Source organism: Fundulus heteroclitus, chromosome 17, assembly GCF_011125445.2.
Source record: "Fundulus heteroclitus isolate FHET01 chromosome 17, MU-UCD_Fhet_4.1, whole genome shotgun sequence".
NCBI lineage: Eukaryota > Metazoa > Chordata > Actinopteri > Cyprinodontiformes > Fundulidae > Fundulus > Fundulus heteroclitus.
This window is the reverse complement of record NC_046377.1, coordinates 23,345,883-23,367,062: the sequence shown is the minus strand read 5'-3', so window position 1 is coordinate 23,367,062 and position 21,180 is coordinate 23,345,883. Positions and strand designations below refer to the sequence as shown.

The 21,180-nt window shown below is 41.0% G+C and overlaps 1 protein-coding gene across 1 annotated transcript in view; it reads right to left on the bottom strand.

The window, feature by feature from the left end:
• Nucleotides 1-21,180, bottom strand: part of ptprb (protein tyrosine phosphatase receptor type b) — a 46,879-nt gene that overhangs the window by 12,525 nt on the left and 13,174 nt on the right. Inside the window, exons 3-25 of the mRNA XM_012868655.3 lie at nt 19,574-19,711; nt 19,056-19,196; nt 18,516-18,773; nt 18,175-18,441; nt 17,568-17,684; nt 16,455-16,601; nt 16,219-16,336; nt 14,962-15,107; nt 11,660-11,926; nt 11,505-11,563; nt 9,940-10,144; nt 9,766-9,863; nt 8,480-8,645; nt 8,272-8,402; nt 6,921-7,068; nt 6,572-6,844; nt 5,273-5,442; nt 5,054-5,204; nt 4,865-4,965; nt 3,575-3,740; nt 3,219-3,500; nt 2,046-2,324; nt 451-600 (exon numbers count right to left, since the gene is read on the bottom strand). Of these exons, the coding sequence (XP_012724109.2) occupies nt 451-600; nt 2,046-2,324; nt 3,219-3,500; nt 3,575-3,740; nt 4,865-4,965; nt 5,054-5,204; nt 5,273-5,442; nt 6,572-6,844; nt 6,921-7,068; nt 8,272-8,402; nt 8,480-8,645; nt 9,766-9,863; nt 9,940-10,144; nt 11,505-11,563; nt 11,660-11,926; nt 14,962-15,107; nt 16,219-16,336; nt 16,455-16,601; nt 17,568-17,684; nt 18,175-18,441; nt 18,516-18,773; nt 19,056-19,196; nt 19,574-19,711 (3,978 nt within the window). The remainder of the gene's footprint in view (nt 1-450; nt 601-2,045; nt 2,325-3,218; nt 3,501-3,574; nt 3,741-4,864; nt 4,966-5,053; nt 5,205-5,272; nt 5,443-6,571; nt 6,845-6,920; nt 7,069-8,271; nt 8,403-8,479; nt 8,646-9,765; nt 9,864-9,939; nt 10,145-11,504; nt 11,564-11,659; nt 11,927-14,961; nt 15,108-16,218; nt 16,337-16,454; nt 16,602-17,567; nt 17,685-18,174; nt 18,442-18,515; nt 18,774-19,055; nt 19,197-19,573; nt 19,712-21,180) is intronic.

Genomic DNA, 21,180 nt, shown 5'->3' with positions numbered 1-21,180 from the left:
GCGTTGCCCAGGCTACGCTACAGAGAGTTCAATGAAGTACACCACGAGAAGTTCAGATGGCGATTCACAAAGTGATGATTTTAACACGAAAGACAGCGCAAGCGTCTGTTACGACTCGGGTAAGTCTGAGAAAAACATTTTAGGAGAATAAACGGAATGGTTTGCTAATGTATAATTGGAATCGGTGCTCATAATCGCGGTTTATGACGTCTGAAATCCGCCAAAACAGCACATAAAAAAAAAGGTGTACATTTAGCACAAACCACAGCATTAATTTCAGCATTAATTTCCTCAGGTCATAATAATACGTGAACTTTCTAACACTTAGCAACTTGTATGATCTCAGAATCAAGAAGTACTTTAAACCGTTTTTTTTTTTTTTATCCCTAATAAAGATTTAACTGTGCGGTTCAAAGCATTAAAACAGTGTGCCGTTGGGGCTTTTCCTACCGTCCGACTCGGCCACGATCACAGCGAAGTATCTGATGGCTCCGTTGGCGTCGCTGAACCAGGAACAGTTGAAGCGGAACAAAATGGAGGAAGACGTCATTTTGGACGACTTCTCGCTGACGTGAACGCTGGGAGGCGGGACCGGAGGACCTGAGAGGAAAGTCAGGATTCACTGGATGGATCCAAAAAAATTACTTTCCCGTTATCCGAACTTCTCATCAAACACAGAGCCAAACTAATTTAAAAAAACTAATCTTTCCACAGAGGCTCTGAAGGTTGCAAACTTCCGCCATCATCTCTTCTTTCCACCGACGTCTTTTTCTTCCCGGTGTCCTCGTGTCAGGATGATTTATGATGAAACGCGCGCGGAGAGAAGAAGAACAAAGAAGGAAGAAAAGGTTGTAAAAGAGGAGAGACTCCGTTTTGGGTCACAGTGACTTCATCTCCGAAAGGTCAAAGAGAAGAAATAAAGTGACTCATCGGAGATTAAGAGCTCAGCACAACGCAGTTATTTAACAACCTCCAGAGAAACGTCCAAAACCTTTGCTACCAGGTAATTAACCAATTGCGTGATAACTGAACAGGAAGTAGTGCCTGGAATACTGCTGGGAGCTAAAAAGCTTCAGAAAATGAGGAATCCGTTCAGCATCAGTGATGAGCCTCTGTTTGGTGTCCAAATTATTATTATGCTGGAGACCTTAGTTTTGATGCATGAATGTTAAAATCAAACAAAAACGGACATGCTGATCTCGACTGATGGCGACTTCGATCTGTAGCTGAATAACTGGTGCGTCTAACCTTTAAAAGGGGACATATGCTTCTCAGTTCCTCATTTTCACATTAAAATTATCCAGTTGTGGTCTATATAAAGGGGCTGCAATGATTTTGTCTGAAATCCTTGTTCATTTAACTCCTTTTTACCCTGATAGCAACTCATTTTGATGCCGTCCCTTTAAATCTAAAGGAGCCCGTTCATGCCCTGCCCACCTCCAGGTCACAGAGCAATTTTTTCTGCCGTTTTTGTACGATGCTGATGAGAAACCGAACATTTAGACCCATCAGCTTGGTCTACAAAAATAACTCAGAAAAATAAGATTCACAAGACTGGTAAGCCGGACCTCCGTGACGTTGTTTAGCAGCTCCGCAGCAAATACTGCAACCCAAAAAGAATATAAATATATCTATGCAGCTCCTGGAGAGAGTACATTAATCTGTTCTACACTCCAAGAGACTCCAGGTTCACAACAAAATGTAGATTATATATCCCCTTTAAGGGTCTTGTACAAGGACCAAAGTTGAGCCAAGTTAGGAAAATAAGCAGCAAGAGTCCAGAAGATCAGTTTAAAGGACAGAATTTGGTGGATCAGGCGAAGCTTATTGTAGATCAAGTTCAGACTGTTTCTCTGCTGCAGTCTCAAACTCTATGATACGCCACAGCCGTGTGGAGATTAATCTGGCTCTGCCGTCTGTGCCCAGCCCGTCTCCCAGGTGAGCAGACCCATTTCCATTCAGCTCTTAATTAAAAAACAGACAGACTGTGTTTGGGGCCTCCAGACTGGGAGGGTTCAGGTTAAAACCCGGTTATAAAAACTCACGGTCAATCATGGTGATGACGGTCTGAGTCGCCGGCGGACTCGTCTGTCCGGCCGACGACACTCTGATCGTCACGGAGTACTTCCTGAACGCGTCCAGGTGGTCCAGCGTAACCGCGGTGACGCCCCCAGCCAGCTCCGTGGCCGAAGTCAGCTCCCCGTCTTCGTGGCGACGGCACTCGACCTTATACGAGTCGAAGTCAGCGCGCGGCGGCGTCCAGGAGCAGGAGAGGGAGGAGGAGGACAGAGGGAAGCAGTGGATGGACCTGAGAGGAGCCGGACCTGCAGGAGGGATGATGCCGAGTCAGTCTGAGCTCCTCTGTGACCTTGTTCTGAGAAATAAACTCGTTCTTATAACGGGGCCTGCAGCGGGACGTTTGGCTGCAGATTAAAAACTCAGGGGGAGAGGATCTGTTTGTATTGTTGAGGCTTGGAGCAGACCAGAGAGAAAAGAACAAAAACTTTCTTTCAGCAGCTCCACACGACATGTTGACGTTCAGAAGCGTGACATAAATCTGCTTTTGTAACACGACCTCGACTGAAGTAAACAGGGGGAAAAAAACTGGGTCAGATTTATAAATACTACAAATGTGTCCTGGATTATTAATATTTTTCATTCCTTGTGGCGGCCAGCTTCATCTCTGCAGCCAAAACTTCACAGGATGTGATTAAAAATGGATGCGACAGAAAAATCAACTAGAACAGCTTCTCTTCTACTGCCACCTGGTGGCCAACAGGATGTTTGTTTCCATTTTATGACATTTGGACTAAAGCGGGCCGTAACATCCCTATTAGTTTTAATATTGCTTTATAGAATAAAACTATTTCATTATGGTATTTTTATTTGGAAATGTCTTTACCATTCACAGACTGTTTTAAACAGTTCTGTACTTTTAAACGCATTACTGTGACAACAATTTCCCCCTCATTGTAATTAAATGCATAAATTTACTTTATAGTCAGTTTATCCATCTAATCAGAAAGACTGAAAGGGCAAATATGATAAAATAGTAATTTGTTTAAATGTTTTGAATCAAATGTATCAATGGATAAAATTTGCTAAAAAATACTTTTTTCAGTATTAGATTTTTTTTTCCATTCATGATGATTTATCATCAATTATCAATTATATAAACTTGTATTTTTGCATTTGTCATAATTCCTAGCTCCGCCTACTTGTCCTGACGCTCGTCTGGATTGGCTGGCTCCTGACTGTAGGATCGCCTTTGGCTCCGCCCCCACTGACGGTCGTCACGGTGAAGTTGTACTTCCTCCCAGGAAACATCCCGCTGACGATGCGGCTGGTCAGGTGGGTCTGCGTGACGGACAGCGGGTCGTCGGGCGCCCAGCGCAGGCTGAAGTTGTCGTAGTCTCCGGAGGCGGGGCCAGACCACAGCAGCTCCACGGAGGTGTTGGTCGGGCCTTTTCTGACCGACAGATGGGTGGGAGGTTCTGGAGCTGAAAGGAAAGAGAAACAGAAGTTATTTTAAAACTACAAATTATATAATGCTTGTAGTCTTTATCTGACTTACAGGTTCGTCCGAACTCTGCGACGCTATTGGTCAGATCCCCGCTGTGTGTGATGACCTTCGCCTGGTACAGCCGGCCAGGGGTCAGTCCCGGGAACGTGTGGCTCCTATGCTCCGCCCCGAGGGTTTCAGTCGCCAGAGTGGATCCCGACACGTCGTACAGCACCAGCTAAAATCAAAATCAAAAACGACCAATAAGATCTGCTGCTTCCACTTGGAAAAATGTTTATTTTCTGCAGTTTGTTCCCTTCACGTGCAAAAATGTATCCATCTGCTTCGATTACACTGATGTTACTTTAATCTGATAAATTTATTAAATTAAATCTCTTTTTTTTTGAAACAGTAAAGAATACAAGCATTCAAAAATATTTGCTTAAATTTAAAAACATGTTAGTGGTATATGCTTAAATCTAGTTAAAATTTTTAATTCTGATTTCAAACAAAAAAACTCTAAGATGAAAATATTTCAACGCTAAAATAAATAATTACATTAATTTTATACATCTTTTATTTAACAGAAGCAACAATATGAAGATTTTTGTAAAAAAGTATGATTATCCAAGCTTCTCTTAACCACACAACATCCAAAAGAGTTAAATGTGTACAAAAAAGGGCGGTTTTACTCAAAATCATTTTAGACTCAAATTAACACAGCAGGAAGAAAATTAGGACATCCAAAACAGATTAAACTGATATAAAATATAATTTTCTGACACACATCTTAGGGCTGCTCGCTCTTGAGAAACAGAAATGGAAAGTTGGGTGGAAGGAAAAAAATTTATAAAAAATGTAAGGGGGAAAAAACATGTCGGCACTTTTTTATTGGTAATCCGGATTGACAAAAACCCAATAGATAATCTATGGATTATAATCCAAAGGAAGATGAGAGACTCCATAACCAACAATGCAGACGACCTGAAGGTCACTACTAAAGCAACATATGGACTTCCTGAACGCCTCAGCAGAACCTCAGGCCGATCACCTCCATGCCACGACGCACTGATGCAGTAATTCATGCAAAAGGAGCCCAGACCAGGTATCTCAGTACCGGGTCTGGGCTCTTATATCAAGAAGAGAAAAAACATGTTTTCAATACAGATGCCTGAGTTCATTCTGGGTTTTTTCTGCTTTACGATGTTAAAACTAATTAACTGTTCACATACTGAACAGTACTCAGACATACCTTTTTGTCTTAAAATCCTTTGTATTAGTCTTTTTAGGGATAAAAATGTTCTGCTAATCTAAATTAGTTTTGTTTTTTTAAAACTGTACTGAGAATAAAAATCTGTTTACCTGGTAGCCGTTCCAGCTTCCCTCTCCTGGCTGCCAGCTGACCGTCAGTCTGTTGGTCCGTCCTGAACTCTGGACCTGCAGAGACGACACTGGAGACGGGACTGCAGGAGACAAGAGACGAGGTGTGTTACAAAACGGCAGAAAATAAAAGACAGAATGAGGAGATCCATGATGTTTGAGCTGACTGACCAGTTCTGGCGAGAACAGAGGAGTCACTGCTCATGTCCCGGCTCCAGCTCACCACCCGGAGGCGATAAAGACTTCCTGCTCGCAGATCTGGGAACACGCAGCCGTCCGCAGCTGGACCGACCTTCTGCTGGTCCACCAGCTCCCCTGCAGGCTGAACACAGAACAACATGAGGCTCCGATCAGCAGAAACGGCTCTACACACCTGAAACATCACCACACCTGCTGATGCTCCTTCTCGCCGCCCGCTGCTCTGTGATTGGTCATCGCCTCGGAGACGCTGTAGAGCGACAGGTTGTAGTTGTCAACATGGCCGTCTGAGGGACGCCAGGAGAAGCTCAGCGAAGTGGTGTTCACCGAGACGACTGTCAGGTTTTGAACAGCAGCAGGACCTGAAGGGAAGAACAAGTCCACTTTAACACCTGCTCCAACACCTTTAAGTATCAAATATTAATAAATTATATTCCTTGACATTTTAGGAGCGCATTTTAAAACATTAGGAGCAGGATTCCTTATTTGAAATGTAACCTTTCGGACTGCTCCCGCTAAGAACTGTCCTGCATGCGGACAAATTTGCTCTGCTCTTCCTCAAAACTATTTTTCTAAGTTTCTCCACTCAAATTAAATTAAATTCCTCTTGCACAAATTTTCTCTCCTCGTTCTTGTTCTCAAACGTTTTCCCTGCACAGGTTAAACCTGTTCACTCAGGTCTTTTTTTTTAGCATTTATTTAATTAGTATTTGTATTAATATTTTGTTTAAAAATCTGAAAACACATCTTTACAGATAAAAGATGAATTACTTGATTGCTGTAGTTTTTCACACTTGCCTGTAGAGGGCACTGTCTCCAACCCATGGCTGACAATCGGTATTAGGCATAATATGCATAAAAATCTATACAACGGTTAATATCGATGTTTTTAAAAACGATTTAATATTCTGACTTTCAGTATCAATATTTGTTTGTTTATTTGCGTTGTTACAGCGCGCCATTACTGTTCAGTGCGAGGAAGAGCAAGTGAGACGAGTTTGTGGAACGGCCAACAGGATTTTAGAAGCGCCTTTGTCCCTAAAATCAGTTGTTTGGGCACATTTTTGGTTTCTGTGATAAATGCATTGATCCAAATGCACTTTATATTCCTGTTAATATATCAGTGTTCAATAAATAGAACATAAATATCATATTTGGCTAGTTTTGTTGATTAAATGATTGAGCATTAGTTTGAAAGTAATAAATATTGATATTGGAGTCAAATCAAATCAAGCAGAGCTATATCAAGAAACGTAACGTATCGTGAGCGATGTATCGAGAATCAAATTGGCTCATCCTAGACGATACTCAGCCATAATCGGTATGCACATGGGGGGGGAGAGAAAATTTGTGCATAAGGGACTTGGAATCTGATTGGAGAACCATAGTTTTGAAGGACAGCAGAAAAACATACGAGACTGAAAATAAAGATCCTAAATGTACTCTGAAAGGAAATTTCCTCTATTAAATTTTTTTTTAGCGGTGACTTACGTGTTTGCCCTGCTGCTGTGGCTGCATCCAGCGATGGTACGCCGCCGCTCAGCGTCACCACCTTCACCCGGTACCACTTCCCTGAGGTCAGACCCTCCAGCCGCTCGCTCTGGCTGCCCACCACCACAGACTGATTCCTCAAAAGGCTTCCAGCTTCGTCCAGTAACTGCAGGCTGTAACCGTCGAACTCGCCGACCGGACGCTCCCAGCTGACAGTGAGGCTGTGGGTGGTGTGTCCGTTATCAGCCTGCAGGGCGGTGACTGAGGCTGGAGCTGCGGGAGGAAAACAACCGATGAGAAGAAGGCTCCGAGGTTGACCGACGACATTACAAACAGCCGCAAGTCCTACCCGTTCTGCCGGAGGCTGCGTTGCTATTGGTCAGAGCGCCGCTGTGTGATTGGATGGTGACGGCGTACGCCTGGCCTGGATTCAAATCTAAATAGTCGAGGGAAGAAACGTGTTTGGGGACGGGACGAGTATCGATAGAAACTCCATCCTGAAAGACAAGCGAGGAACATTTTAGCATTTTTCATCTGTAGCATCAAGTCTCACACGCTCAGTTAGCGTGTCAAACCTTAAAGGTTATGACAGGACAAGTAGAAAAAGACTAAAAAAAAGAACAGAATTGAAAAGGTAATTCACTTTAAAACTTCAAGTCGAACATATATTGTACAGAGGAACTACACACAGTGATATATTTTATGCGTTTACTACTGTGGAAGAAGTGCATTAATCAACAGCAGTGGATGACCCCTATTCACTCCTGCTGCAGTCCACGCCTTGTGAATCCAATCAATCAAATAAAACTCCTAAATGAGCTTAAATTCACAATTTTCAAAAGGCTACAATTATACTTTTGCACCTTTTTCAACCACATTTTCCTTCCACTCAACTTTGCATTGTTTTGCATGGATACAGGCAGCTTGAGCAACAATATTTGGCGGCATACCCTCTAGGCAAGGCAAGGCAAGGCAAATTTATTTCTACAGCACAATTCAGTACAGAGACAATGCAAAGTGCTTTACATGATTAAAATATAGGAATAAAAGCAAGTAGGGATAGAATGTAGAAACAAAAATGTCAGTGAGCGTCTGCTGGACATTTGACATGTCAGATATATACATGATATTATTAAGATTACATTTAAATTTAGCTAGAACAAGCTGTCGCAGTCAGGAGCGGACCACAACCAGGATATCTAATTATCTTATTCTAGGGGTCAAAATACTAATTCCATTGGCAGATAATCTTATTTGCCTGCTCAAATCAAGGACATATGCACTAACTTTAAGAACATTTTACTTATTTTTAGATCCGTTTTTGCAGTGCAGTGACAGCGTGCTGCATCCTGGATGCACTAAGCAGCATTATCGCAGATCCTTCTTCCCAGCAACTGTTAGACTTTATGACCATCGCTGCTCCTAACTCGGTGTTTACATCCCTGCTGTTTTTGAAAAAAAAAAAAACCTGATTCCCTGGTTTTCATTATCCATATGTTGTAACCAAAATCAGCAAAACAATAAAACTGGAAACATTTCAGCGTGTTAAGCGAATCAATACAATCTCCACTAGTGACGCGTGTTGTACTGACTCAATCAAATACATTTACTTTTTAATTCTTCTCTGATTTATTGAGATGCACCCATGCAGCTTATTTGTTAGGGTTGAAGACTTCTAGAAAACTGTAAATCTGTCTCACCGTGGTCGACAGGGTCACTTTGTAAAAGTCCAGGTCTCCTTGTCCAGGCATCCATGACAGCAACAGCCCGCCAACAGAGTCCGTGCGGCCGGGTTGGGGAATCATTCGCAAGTTCCTTGCAGCACTGGGAACTGAAAAACAGAATCTGCCTTTACGATACCGGACTCTAGAGTAATTTTATCAGAGGAAATCCAGAGTGCTGTCCTACCTGTCCGTCCTTCCATCACCTGAGCGATCTGAAGAGGCCCGCTGAATGTTGACACCATTATCTTATAGAGGCGCCCGGGAGTCAAAGAGGTGAGCAGGTGATGACGCGCGTCGCTGCCCAGCACGACGGGGGGGAAGACCCGGGTGTCGTTAAAGAGCACAGTGACCTGAAAGCGAACACATTAAACAACAATGAAAAAAAAAAACTGAGGATCTTTGTGATGAATTGCCGCTGAATAAATAAGTTAGCGTATTTTTCCGACACACTTAAAATCCTTAAATGTTCTAAAAATTTGACGGTGCACCTTATAATCAGGTGCGGTTTATATACAATTCAAGCTGTGCTTACTGACCGATCTTTATATGGTACAATGCGCTCAGAAATCTGTTAAAATGTGTAAGTACGACTTTGGTTTGCAACAAAGTAGCTCTGATCAATGGATATTTGGAGCATTACGGTACACTGTCACTACCTGAGGACCCCTGAGCTGTCTACAAGACTGCCTGACTGTAATGTCTAAACTAGGGCTGGACGATAATTCCAAAACTATATATATATATATATATATATATATATATATATATATATATATTTCATAAAAAGTTTAATAAAATAACAGTTTTCCTTCTTTGGCATTCTAGCCATGTAGGTTCATATTACAGTCATTGCATCCTCCCAACCAATCACAATGCAGACCAAGGAACCTAGCTCCGCCCCCTTTGAAAGAGTTCAGAGGGCACGCGTTCTTTTTTCTTTTTTTAAAAACTTGCAGTTGTGGTAAAAAGTTGGTTGAATAAAGGGTTGAGTTCAAATTCAGTGTTTGTGTGTTCTGTATCTAAAAATAAGTCACTAAGCAACAGCATAAAATCGTCAGGGCTGCACTTAAAATATATGTTTTGAATTTGTTAATAATTATCGATTTCTATTTTATTGATATGCTTTTTTTACTGTATCGTCTAGCCCTAGTCTAAACTAGAAGTGCATTCATGTAAGTCAGCCCTCACCCAGACTATGCACTAGCAACCCTAAACCTAGTAAGTCAATACAAAATAAAAGTGAAGTTTATTTTGGCCTTATGTTAGAAATAGGGCAGTGTAGTCCAGCTACTCTGTCCTCCCAACAGAGAGTTGAGGACATGAAGGGGTGGAGTGATATTACAAACTTGGGAAGAATATTTAGTGCGCCTTATAATCGAGTGCATCATATGGTCCGAATAATACAGTAAATTGTTGGGAAAATTTGGGAAAACATATTCACTACTCTAACGTTTAAAAGACTGAATTTACCTCATAATGGTCCACGTCTCCAAGGGCGGGGCTCCAGGTAACGTTCAGGTCAGATGTTCCTGCGTTCCTCACCGACAGATTCCTCACAGCTGCAGGAACTGGAAAACGAACCGTCGTCACAAAAAAAATAAATAAATAAAAACAACAGGCTCCTTAACTCTAATCTTGACTCACGGGTTCGGCCGTGTGTAGAGACGCTGCTGACGTAGCTGCCGCTCCAGGTTTCCACGTTGACGGTGTACAGTCGCCCCGGCGTCAGAGACGAGAAGGCGCACTCGTTGAGTCCGGTGGGGACACTCTGGTTCCGCAGGATGGTGTGGTTGTAACTGATCAGAACCACGTAGCGATCCAGATCCCCCGCTGCGTGATGCCAGTACACCTGAAGACACGCCTTAGGGGTTAACATGGCTGTTCTGCTTAGAGCAGGGGTGTCAAACATACGGCCCACGGGCCTGTTCCGGCCTGCCCAGCAATTTAGTCCGGCCCGGTGGCTAAATGCATTATTCAACAAAAAAAAAAAAAAAAATTTTTTTTTTTTTTTCCCCCCCAGTGTCCTGTCTGGCAATGTGGCAATAATAATTGTCTTAATGCCAAAAAGAGCTCATCAGATTTGACTTTCACAAGTGGAGCAGTACTGCTTTTGCCATAGTGCTCCGCTTGATTTATGAATGTGAATAGTTTAATTATGATTCATGCTGGGAATATCTCAAATGATATGGACACTACAATGGGAAAGTAGGAGAGGAAAGGAAGAACAAGAAAAAAAGAAAAAGAATGATACAACAATTATTGAAAAAAATCATGTACTTCGTTTAATTGAAAATCTGCAGTTCCTATATTGTAGCGCTGTGTTTTAATCAGCAGATTGGAGCACTGAGCTTCAGATGTGGAAAATTGATTTTAAATCATTTCTTAACTTTTATCCGTTTGATGTATTTTATTTTTAAGTTCCAAAAAAATGTGAATAAATGTTTTTCAACATTGTACAATCACTGTGATCAGTTCCTATGCATAATGCACAAGTAAATGTTTAACTGGGTAAAAGTATTGTTGAAATTGCAAATACTTTTCTTAAAAACGCTGAGGTTATTCATAATATATTGTGTAAAAGTGAAATTCATTTAATATAAAAATCAACAACAAGTCCACTTTTATTAGTTCTATTTAATCTTGCAATGAGTTTACTCGTGTGGCCCTCTTGAGATCAGATTAAGCTGAATGTGCCCCTAAACCAAAATTAGTTTGACACCCCTGGCTTAGAGGGATCCATCCGTATGTCCAGAACAACATAACTTATTTTCTTAAAAATGTTGGACAACCAATAGATAAAGTGATACCCCCAGAACTCGAGGGACAGAAGGGGGTGAGAATAGGACCAAAACTCTGACCAAACACCTGTCATTCTGTCCAAATGGCAAGGATTTGTCAGGGGTCTAATACTTTAACCTCCAATTTAAAAAAAGACCATTTAACAAAAGTGTTTCTGAACACGATTACCAACTATAGCTTTAATTTTGAGATGCTGCTAAAGGACGATTAAAAAAAACATTCAAAAAAACTAATACACAACCTAGATACAAATAAAGCATAAAATCTAACTGATGAGTAAAAAGAGAAGAAAATATCTATTACCCTACAGACCGGATATTCCGACGCTCCTACTTTACCATAAGGACTTTAAGGTCAACTATCTATGCATAACTATTTGAAAATTACTCCAAGTGGTTTTCTTTACCCACCTTGAGGTAGTCGTCTCTTCCAGCGTGAACAGCGCTTGGGTTTCCCACTGTTGCCGGCTCTGTAAGACAAGAAGACCCGAAACAGATTGGTTCAATAAAAAGAACCAAAAAAAATTAAAAAAATACACAAACAAGGACATCAGGAAAACTCTTACGGGTTCGAGCCTGAACCACAGCGGAGCTCTCCTGTCCGCTGGTCCTTGTTGTAATGATGACTGAATACAGACGTCCAGCCTCCAGGGAACTGAAGGAGCACTCGGGCGGAGAGGAACTGGACACTGCCAACATGTGGACGGTCTGCTTCCCGTACTCTAGGTGGACCAGGTAGCTGTCCACCACGCCCTCTGCAGGAAGCCACGAGACGTAAAGAGCATCTGACCTGCCGCCGTTGACGACACTCACCTTAGAGACAGCTGCTGGGGCTGCAAAAAACAAACAAAAAAAATCATCTGTAGGGTCTTACAATCCATGGATCCATTCCCTTTGTAACTTAATAAATCAGAATATCATTAAAAGCTTCACTTATTTTAGTTCTTACATTCAAACACTGAGACTTAAACATATTATACAGGGAGTAACATATTTTGAGTGTGACTTTTGGTCCTTCAAATGATATTGTGTCCAACCAATCCAAAACCCAGAACTTTATTTCACAGAAAATTTTTAATATCATATAAATAACATATTTCTTTATTAAAAGAATAGAAAATATTTATTAAAATCTCCAAATAATTACAAAAAAGCAGAAAAACTGAAGGAATCTATAAACCTATGGAATTTTTTACTGTTAAATTAGGGCTGGACGATAATTCAATAACAATATATATAGATCAATAGACGTATATCGATGATAGAAAAAAGGGTCAGTAAAAAGTTCAATAGAATAACAGTTTTCCTTCCGTATGCATTCATGTAGGTTAATATTACAGTCATTACTTCCTCCCAACCAATCACAAACAGACCCAGGAATGCTTCCTCCCCTTCAAAGAGTTCAGAGAGCACGCATTCTTTTTTCTTTTTTAAAAACTTGCAGCTTTGGTAAAAAGTTGGTTGAATAAAGGGTTGAGTTTGAATTTAGTGTTCGTGTGTTCTGTATATAAAAATAGGTCGCTAAGTAACAACATAAAATGACCAGGGCTGCACTTAAAATATAAGTTTTGAATTTGTTGATAATTATCGATACCAATCAATATGATTTCTATTTTATCAATATGCTTTTTTTATATATTATCCAGCCCTATGTTAAATATTGTAGCAATGCATCATTTCAAATTTAGGTATTCCACTACTGAAGCAAAACTTTTTTTAAAACTTTAAAGCATGAAGAATAATAAGTGCAAAAGCAACAAAGATGCAAAATGATCTGATTTCCAGCCTATTAAGTCTGTCCTAATGTCCCAAAAAATGACTTACTCCTAACAGCAATGTTAAAGTTTGGGAATATAAAATAATATGTAGAAATATGGCAGACTGAGGATTTTTGGTTTTGATAAATTCCTATTCATGAATGTTTCTTAGGAAAACTAAGCTTGTCATGATAATCTTTGTCAATTTCCTCTGTAAAATCAGATTAATTTAAGAATAAAATTTTAAATGAAAGTAAAATTAACTGTTTAAAGTAGCCACCAAAAGTGAATTGTTGATGCAAAACTAGTTTAGGGTTTTAGAAAGATTTTTTTCCCCACTTATAATAACTATATTCATAACAGTCAAGAGAAACACACTGATAAATACTGTATAATTGTTCTCTTTCCATGTGTGTAATTTATTTTACTTGCAACAGAGCAAGAACATGTTTTGCTAATTTTATTGGTAAAGTGAGGACTTTGATGTAAAGTGAGGACCTTAATTTGGTCCTCACATTTTTCTGGGCTAGAGGTTAGGTTTTGCACTAAGATGTCAATTAGGTTTAGGTTAGGGTTTCTCACATGCACATTTGTTTGTGCATATACCTTTGTGAAGACCATAACCTGACTTATACAAGTACTAATTTAAGCAGAATCAATCAATCAATCAAACTTTACTTATGGAGCACTCAGACCTTCAAATAAAATACAATGTACCGAGGATCATTGACCTCAAGCCCTCAACCAAGTCTGAATGTGTTAAAGACTATTTTGCAATGTTTCCCCACGTTTAACAAATGTCCTCATTGAAGTTAGAAGAATCATGGCTCCTCACAATGCAGGTATACAAGTACACACACACACACCAATTTCCTGCTCAGAAAGTGTATTATATAGCCACAAAATGTTCCGGATATTGTCAACACATTGTGTGTGTGTGTGTGTGTGTGTGCGTGCGTGCGTGCGTGCGTGTGTGTGTGTTGTGTGTGTGTGTGCGTGCGTGTGTGTGCGTGCGTGTGCGTGTGTGTGTGTAGGCTTCTGTTTAGGTATCAGAGTGAGGACCATTTTCCGATTTCACTACCAAAGTGAGGACATTTTGCTGGATCACACTTTGTATGTAAGGTGTACAACGAAGGTGAGTTAAGTTAAGGTTACGGTTAGGCATGTACTGGTAATGGTTAGGTTTAGGGTTATTGTCAGGGTTAGGGCATAGAAAGGGTTCAAAATTACTAAAACAACTAAAAATCAATGGGAGTCAACACATGGTCCTCACTACATCTAGCAAGATGAGAAAATGTGTGTGTGTGTTAGAAAGCTTTGAGTCCTGGGAGTGTCTTTGTTCTTGTGGAACATTCCAGGCTTTCTTTTTTCGGCACGTCGGACATTGTTTTGAACGATGTTATCACATTCTTTGTGCGAACTGTGACCCAACACACAAATCATAAATGCTTGACGTCAAATTAATAAACCCACTAAAAACACAATCCTGTACTTTTAACAGCTTTTTAAAATGTTTCTACCAAGATAAGGACAAGATTAATCACTACGTTAAAGAAAGCGTAATTTTAATTAACAAATTATCTGGATGATAACACAGAGTTGGAGTTCCAGCTATAAATACCACAGATGGGTTTGGTAAGGCAACATTTGAAGTCTTTAACATTGTGATTCAACACACCATTCAACATTACAACAAAACTGTTTTAAGTCAGAAAAATAGTCCAGAAGACATTCAAAACTAAAGTAAAAAAAAAAAAAAAAAGAGTTACTCGTGGACCACGAGTAACTCTTTTTTTCTAACAGTGTTGCCTTCGGTCATATTGGGACATTTCGAAATGTAAAGTTTGAACATTCCTGATCTGTTGATTGTTTGGTCGAAAAGCTCGCTGCGGTTTCCTGTTTTGACCGTTGATTGTGTTCGTTGGGAAAAGGCTGGATGGGAATATTGTTACTACACAATAAGATCCCAACTGACCGGCAATCAAACCCGGTTACATAAGCGAGTTTGTGTTTGTTTGTCATTAGCTCTCCTGAACAATACGTTTCCCCATGCAAACTGCAAAAAACAGCCTCAGTTTTCTTAATTCAGACCCACCGAAGAGAGGCCTTACCGGTTCGAGGCTCCAGAATGGTATATTTGGACTGCAGCTCCCCACTGACGGTGGCAGCCTGCAGCCTGTAGAGCGTGCCGGGTGTCAAACCAGTCAGAACCAGAGAAGTAGAACCAACTGGTACATTGTGGTTCTGAACAACAACACTGGGGAGAGCAAGAGGAGTTAAGTTTGCTGGAAAACACAAATGAGCAAAACAACTGGTCTTCTTTCTAGAGCCTATGAAGCCTATGAAACTTCTAAGCAATATAACTACGTATTTTATTTGGGGTCGACAGATAAAGGTTTATACTGGTAATACTGGATTAAAATACTAATATGGTTTTCAATTATTTTTTAAAAAGATGAGAAAAGTTTGGTTTAAAGTTGTATTAAGCCTACTAACGATTTATAGAGACATTTAATCATAGCTGTGTCTCTGCCAGGTTTGGACATATGTAGCCTTAAACTGAAGCATTTTCTTAGCAAAATAGATCAGGCACACCAAGACAGGATTAAAATACGGTGTTTGTGGACATCACATTTCAAATCTTGCCACAGATTCTTGATTTTAATTAGGCCTGGACTTTGACTAGGCCAAAGCATAAATATGCTTCAATCTAAACCCTCCCATTGTTTCTATGGTTGTACATTTAGGGTGGTTGTCTTGCTGGGAGGTGAACCTCCATCCTCAAATCTTCTATATCTAACAAGTTTTCTTCCAGGACTGTCCTGGATGTAGATCCATCCATCTTCCCGTCCCCTCAGCATGATGCTGCCAGTATTGCGTTTTCAGAGCAATTGAGGCTTGCATTCAACTCTTTCATAGAAGAAGGGTTTGTGGATTGAACGGCTAATTGTTGTCCCATTCAGCAGAGTCTCCATCCTGAGCCGTGGATCTCTGTAGCTCCTCTAGAGTAACCATGGTCCTAATGGCAGAACTTCCTTCCTACCCAGATTAAATCATGCAAAGGTGGACTGTCCACTGATTAGGTCACTTCTGGGAGCAACACTGGATTTATTTAGGGGCATCAGTGTAGAGGGGCAGAATAAAAACGCATGCCACAACTGTGTTGAAAACCATTCATAATCTCCCCTTCACTTCACAATTATGTGTGTTTTTAGTCTCTCAGAATATATCCCAATAAAAATAAGCAGTAGTTTGTTGTTGCAGCATGAAAAATGTGAAAAACCTGAAGGGGTTTGAATGCTTTAGTAAGGCACTATAGAGATAAATGTCTGTGTGGTCATGTGACACACGTATCTTCCTATAATCACCTGTTTTGCAGCAGAGTCAGGTTGTATGAGTCCACGTCTCCTGGCGGTTTCTCCCACGTCGCCCGAAGGCCGTTGACTCCAGATTCACTCAGGCTGATCCTATCCAGTGCCATGGGAACTGAAACACCATTAACACAAGAACATTTATGTTAGCAAAGCTCCAACCATGATTAGATCATCATCTCAACAATAAAGGAAAAAATGCAAGCACTTTATGATAGGATTGGTTGACCCACCTGTCCTCCCCTCCACAGACACAGATGTGTTCAGGTTCCCACTCCTTGTTGTCACAGTGATGATGTAGTGTCTTCCAGGTGTGAGCACATTAAACGTGCACTCCCTCATGTTCGGCTCCACCTCTCGTGTGTCCACTGTGGCGTCACCTAGGACAGGAGTCAGCAACCTTTACGACCCACAGAGCCATTTCTGCCCTCAGTCCAGCTAAACAAATTTGGCTTAGAGCCACAAAAGTTACACATCTCTCTGAAACAAGAGCTTGTTTTTATAGTATTCTATAGGAAAATTGTTTACAATTTTTAATTTAAGATCAACCATTTTTATTATTTAACTAACAGTATTTTTATGTTTAATGCATTTTCTTCAATTGGACATTTGATTTTTATAGCAAATGGCATCAAAATGATGAAAAAGCAACTTATTGACAAAAAGATACTTCATTTATCTATAGTAAAATATTCTATACACCATTAGTTTCTTTCTTTCTGGAAATGTTATGCATATATGGATCAATGTGTGCTTCTGTGCTTTTTTGTCTCTCTTGTTGTGTCTCTGCTCTGTCTTCTGTAACCCCCAGTCGGTCGAGGCAGATGACCGTTCATACTGGTTCTGGTTCTGCCGGAGGTTTTCCTTCCTGTTAATGGGGAGTTCTTCCCACTGTTGCTTCATGCTTGCTCAGTATGAGGGATTGCAGCAAAGCCATGTACAATGCAGATGACTCTTCCTGTGGCTCTACGCTTCCCCAGGAGTGAATGCTGCTTGTCGGGACTTTGATACAATCAACTGGTTCCCTTATAAAGGAAATTTTTGACCAATCTGTATAATATGATTGAACTTGACTTTGTAAAGTGCCTTGAGATGACATGTTTCATGAATTGGCGCTATATAAATAAAATTGAATTGAATTGAATATATTGCAGAACTAAATGCATCCTAAAGCTAGCAATTTTAAATGACCTTTACATTTAGACCCTCCTGCATTTTTGGTCTAAGTTTTTAAGAGCCAAAGCTGAAGGTGTAATGAGCCACAAGCAGCTCTGGAGCTGCGGGGATTACAAGAACTTCCAAGCTGTAAATTTTTCATGCACTTTCTGGTTGGGATTTGGCGTTACCATGGCGAATGGTGAGGAAGTAGCCGTCACGTGACCCGGTAGGGGCGTGGTTCCACATGGCGCTGAGCAAGGTCTCCTCAGAGTGGCGAATGTGAAGATCCACCACTGGAGCGGGAGCTTCAGAGACATATTTTACACAGATGAGTTTTATTTTTTTATCTCCTGACCCACATTTGTTGTAATTAGAGCATTAATAATGTGTGAGTCAAGTTTATTTATTTAGCCACAAAACACCTAGTGAAAACTCAAAAATTTAAGTTACAACGGCGTCTTGGCCAAATTACACAAACACACATTAACGTTTTAAAACATCAGAGGTCACTGTGACAATAACTGATGTCCAACGACGCCTCCCACCGCAGGAAAAAAATAATAAACCAAAATAGGCACATTAAGATGTTTTGCGTTTTTTTTAAATCCTAAACATCTGGAATGAGTTCATCCAAATTTGGATTTTAGAGGCGATTCAATACATTTCAGTCATTTATTACTCATTTATTTGGTAATTTATTAACTTTGCATGTATTTTACATGTTTTCTAACATTTTTGTTTTAACCTGTCTTGCATTTCTCCTGTATGTGAAAACCTGTAACTTTGCTTTCTGACCCGTTAATCCGTCACAGCTGCTGTTGGCCGTCAGTCCGCCGCTCTCAACCCTCAGCACGGCTCGGTACCGTCTTCCAGGTGTCAGTTCTGTCCCCGGAAAGCTGAAGTTCACGGCATCACGGTCCAGGACGGTACTGACCAGCTGCTGCAAGCCGTCAAACAGGAAAACCCTGTAGCTCTCCCAGTGACCAGCGGGGGGCGCCCAAGTAAGTAGAAGCCCGCCGGAAGGAGAAGGAGACAAGTAGAGGCGCGAAGCTGGCGCCGGAGCTGCGAACCGAACAGAAACAGGATAGGAAAAAGAAAAAGGGAGAAGAGAAAAGAGTTTTGTCTTGTCGTGTCACCTGTCCAGACGGTGGTTTTTGATTGGTTCGTCAGGGTGCCACTGACGGACATCACTTCGACCTGGTAGGCCGTGCCGGGGGTGAGCTGGTAGGCGGCGACGTCGGTGACGTCTCCAGGTTGAGTCGTCGGCGGGTTGAACGTGTCGTTGCAGGAAAAGGTGACGACGACAGCGTCCACGTCGCCTTCGGGCCTTTGCCATGACAAACGAAGGCTGGTGGCGTTGCTCTCCGAGGTGATGTTGGAGACCGCAGGGGGCACTAGGGAGGAAATAAAGTGTTAAAACTTTATTTTTGCCTTCTTTTTCTCCTTCTCTTCTTTCATCTTCATGTCGCTTTTACGTCACTCTTTTTTTTTTTACCTCCAAGGTTCTTCTTCCTTCTCCGTTTCTACTCCTTATTTCCTTCTCTGCCTGTCCTTTTCCCTCCTTTCCTACCCTACCATCTGTCCTCTTTAGCATCTTTTGCTTTTCCTTCATGCTCTTCACTCCTCCCCTCACTTCATCCCTCATTCTTTCCTTTCCTTCTGCTCTTGGCCTCTACCTGTGCGAGCCTCGATCGTCCTGCTGTTCTGCAACCCGCCGGCCTCCGTCACCACCGTAATGTCGTACAGCCGCCCTGGCGTCAGGTCACTGATTGTGTGTTGCGTCGTCGTGCTTCCCAACGTCTCGTTCTTCAGCAGAACTGGATTTGAAAAGATAAAAAAAAAAGGTTTCACCCCTTGAAGCATCTTGTTTCTTAAAAATTATTAGATTCTGGTAGAGATGCACCATCAAACTTTCCGTAGCCAATCACAATTTCCAGTTTTCTTATATGCCTGACCATCACATGTCAGTTTTGATTTCTATTTTCTACAATCAAATCCCACATGGTGCAGGTTGTGCAACGCCAAACTTCTAGTTTATTCAAACCATTTTAATAATTTTCCATTAGAAATTGGAATAAAAGGCCGAGTTTAAGCTGTCATAACTCCAACACAAAACATTTTGTGGCTACCAGAAGGTTCTGCGAGTCAAGCTTCAAGGATAATAAACTCTCACATTTGCGACGCTCCTACGTACCAGACTGATTTGAACCCTTTGCATGTTCCCGCAGCTGCAGCCTGAAGCGCTGCGTCCTGCCTGGGCCGGCCTGCCAGGAAAGGCCCAGGCTGCTGCTAGTTCTGGAGGTCACCGCCAGGCCGACCACCGCTGAAGGCCCTGATGCAACAGAAAATATACCGAAACTGTCAAGAAACACATTTTTGCACCAATATTATTTTGCACTGCCAACATTGAACATTTCAAATGAATGCCTTTTTTGCACCATTATTTTTGCACTATAAACATGGTGGAACATTCTTGTGCACACTTATCTCTGCTGCACTTTGTATTGTAATGTTATTTTATTTCAATTGCAGTCTCATTACGTTGTCGTAAGCTGTATGCAATGAAATTTGGTTTGTATGCACTCTGTACATACAAAATGACAATAAAGTTTGTCTAAGTCTGAGTCTAAATCACCTTTTATTGGCTTTTAGTCCTAACAATGACCTCAAACTTGAAATGTCACCTACACTAGAACTGCTACTCTCCCTTTGCTCCCTTTAAAGTGTCCTTGCTGGACCACAGGAGGACATTTTTTAGTTTTTTTTTTGTCCTTGTTGAGCTCCTGAAGCAGAGATGTTTCATCCTGATAAGATTCTTTGTCCTCTGTCTGAAGTGGCAGCGATAACACAAACGCCTGTCAATCCTCAGAGAGAGAACCGGTGGGAAAAACGGAGCGGGACTCTAAAACGGGTCGAAGACATGAGCAGATTATTAGTGTCCCAGCATGCTCACACTATGAGGTGAAATATGCTCTTCCTGCAGAAATCTTCCTGGACTTTCAGTTCAAAACAGATAATATAAAAGGAAGTCTCTTTACGACGTGTTTGTGCTAAAACTGGTTCAGAACATCCTTGACCCACAGTGGTCCACTTTATCAGCACGAGGGGAAGCCTGGGATTCAAAAACAACAGAACTGACCTGTTCTAGAAAAGGTTCTATAAAACCAATGTGGCTCTTTATAATCCTGAACTTCAACCATCAAGAGAAACATGTTAAGGGTCAAGAAACAAATATTTCTGACTACAACATGAGAAAGTCTGGCATAAAATGACGAGAGACAGATTTACAGCAACATTAGTTAGTAACAGCAAAATCTTTGCACACTCTTACTTATCTTGATCAGTAGGTTTTAAGGGTTTCTGGCCGTTTTCGCAGATTTTCAGAGAAATATCTCTTAAAATGTTGTTTTGAAATCCCTGTTCCAATTTCCAGTCTCAAATTTCCAGGTTTCTTGCTCAATCTTATAAGAATTAAAAGCAAAGATTATCTATAAACCTAGACAATATGTCAGTAAGTAAGCTGTAAACTTCCTAAAAAATAAAACACTCCATGAAATATTTAATAAGGTGGCAGGAAAAAAATTACCATGACTAGTTCAGGGTCCAAAAACCTTTGTGGATAAACCTTTGTGGAGGTTTATCCACAAACCTTTCAAAGCCGTCTGTTGGTTCTCAGGAATGTTGAACTTCATCCAAATATTCACCTTTTCTGAGCCAGACTTGTAGTTTTTGTCACTCATTTCAGAAAGTGAAACTCATTATCTAGTTTCATTAGTAAAATATTTGTACATTTGATGATTA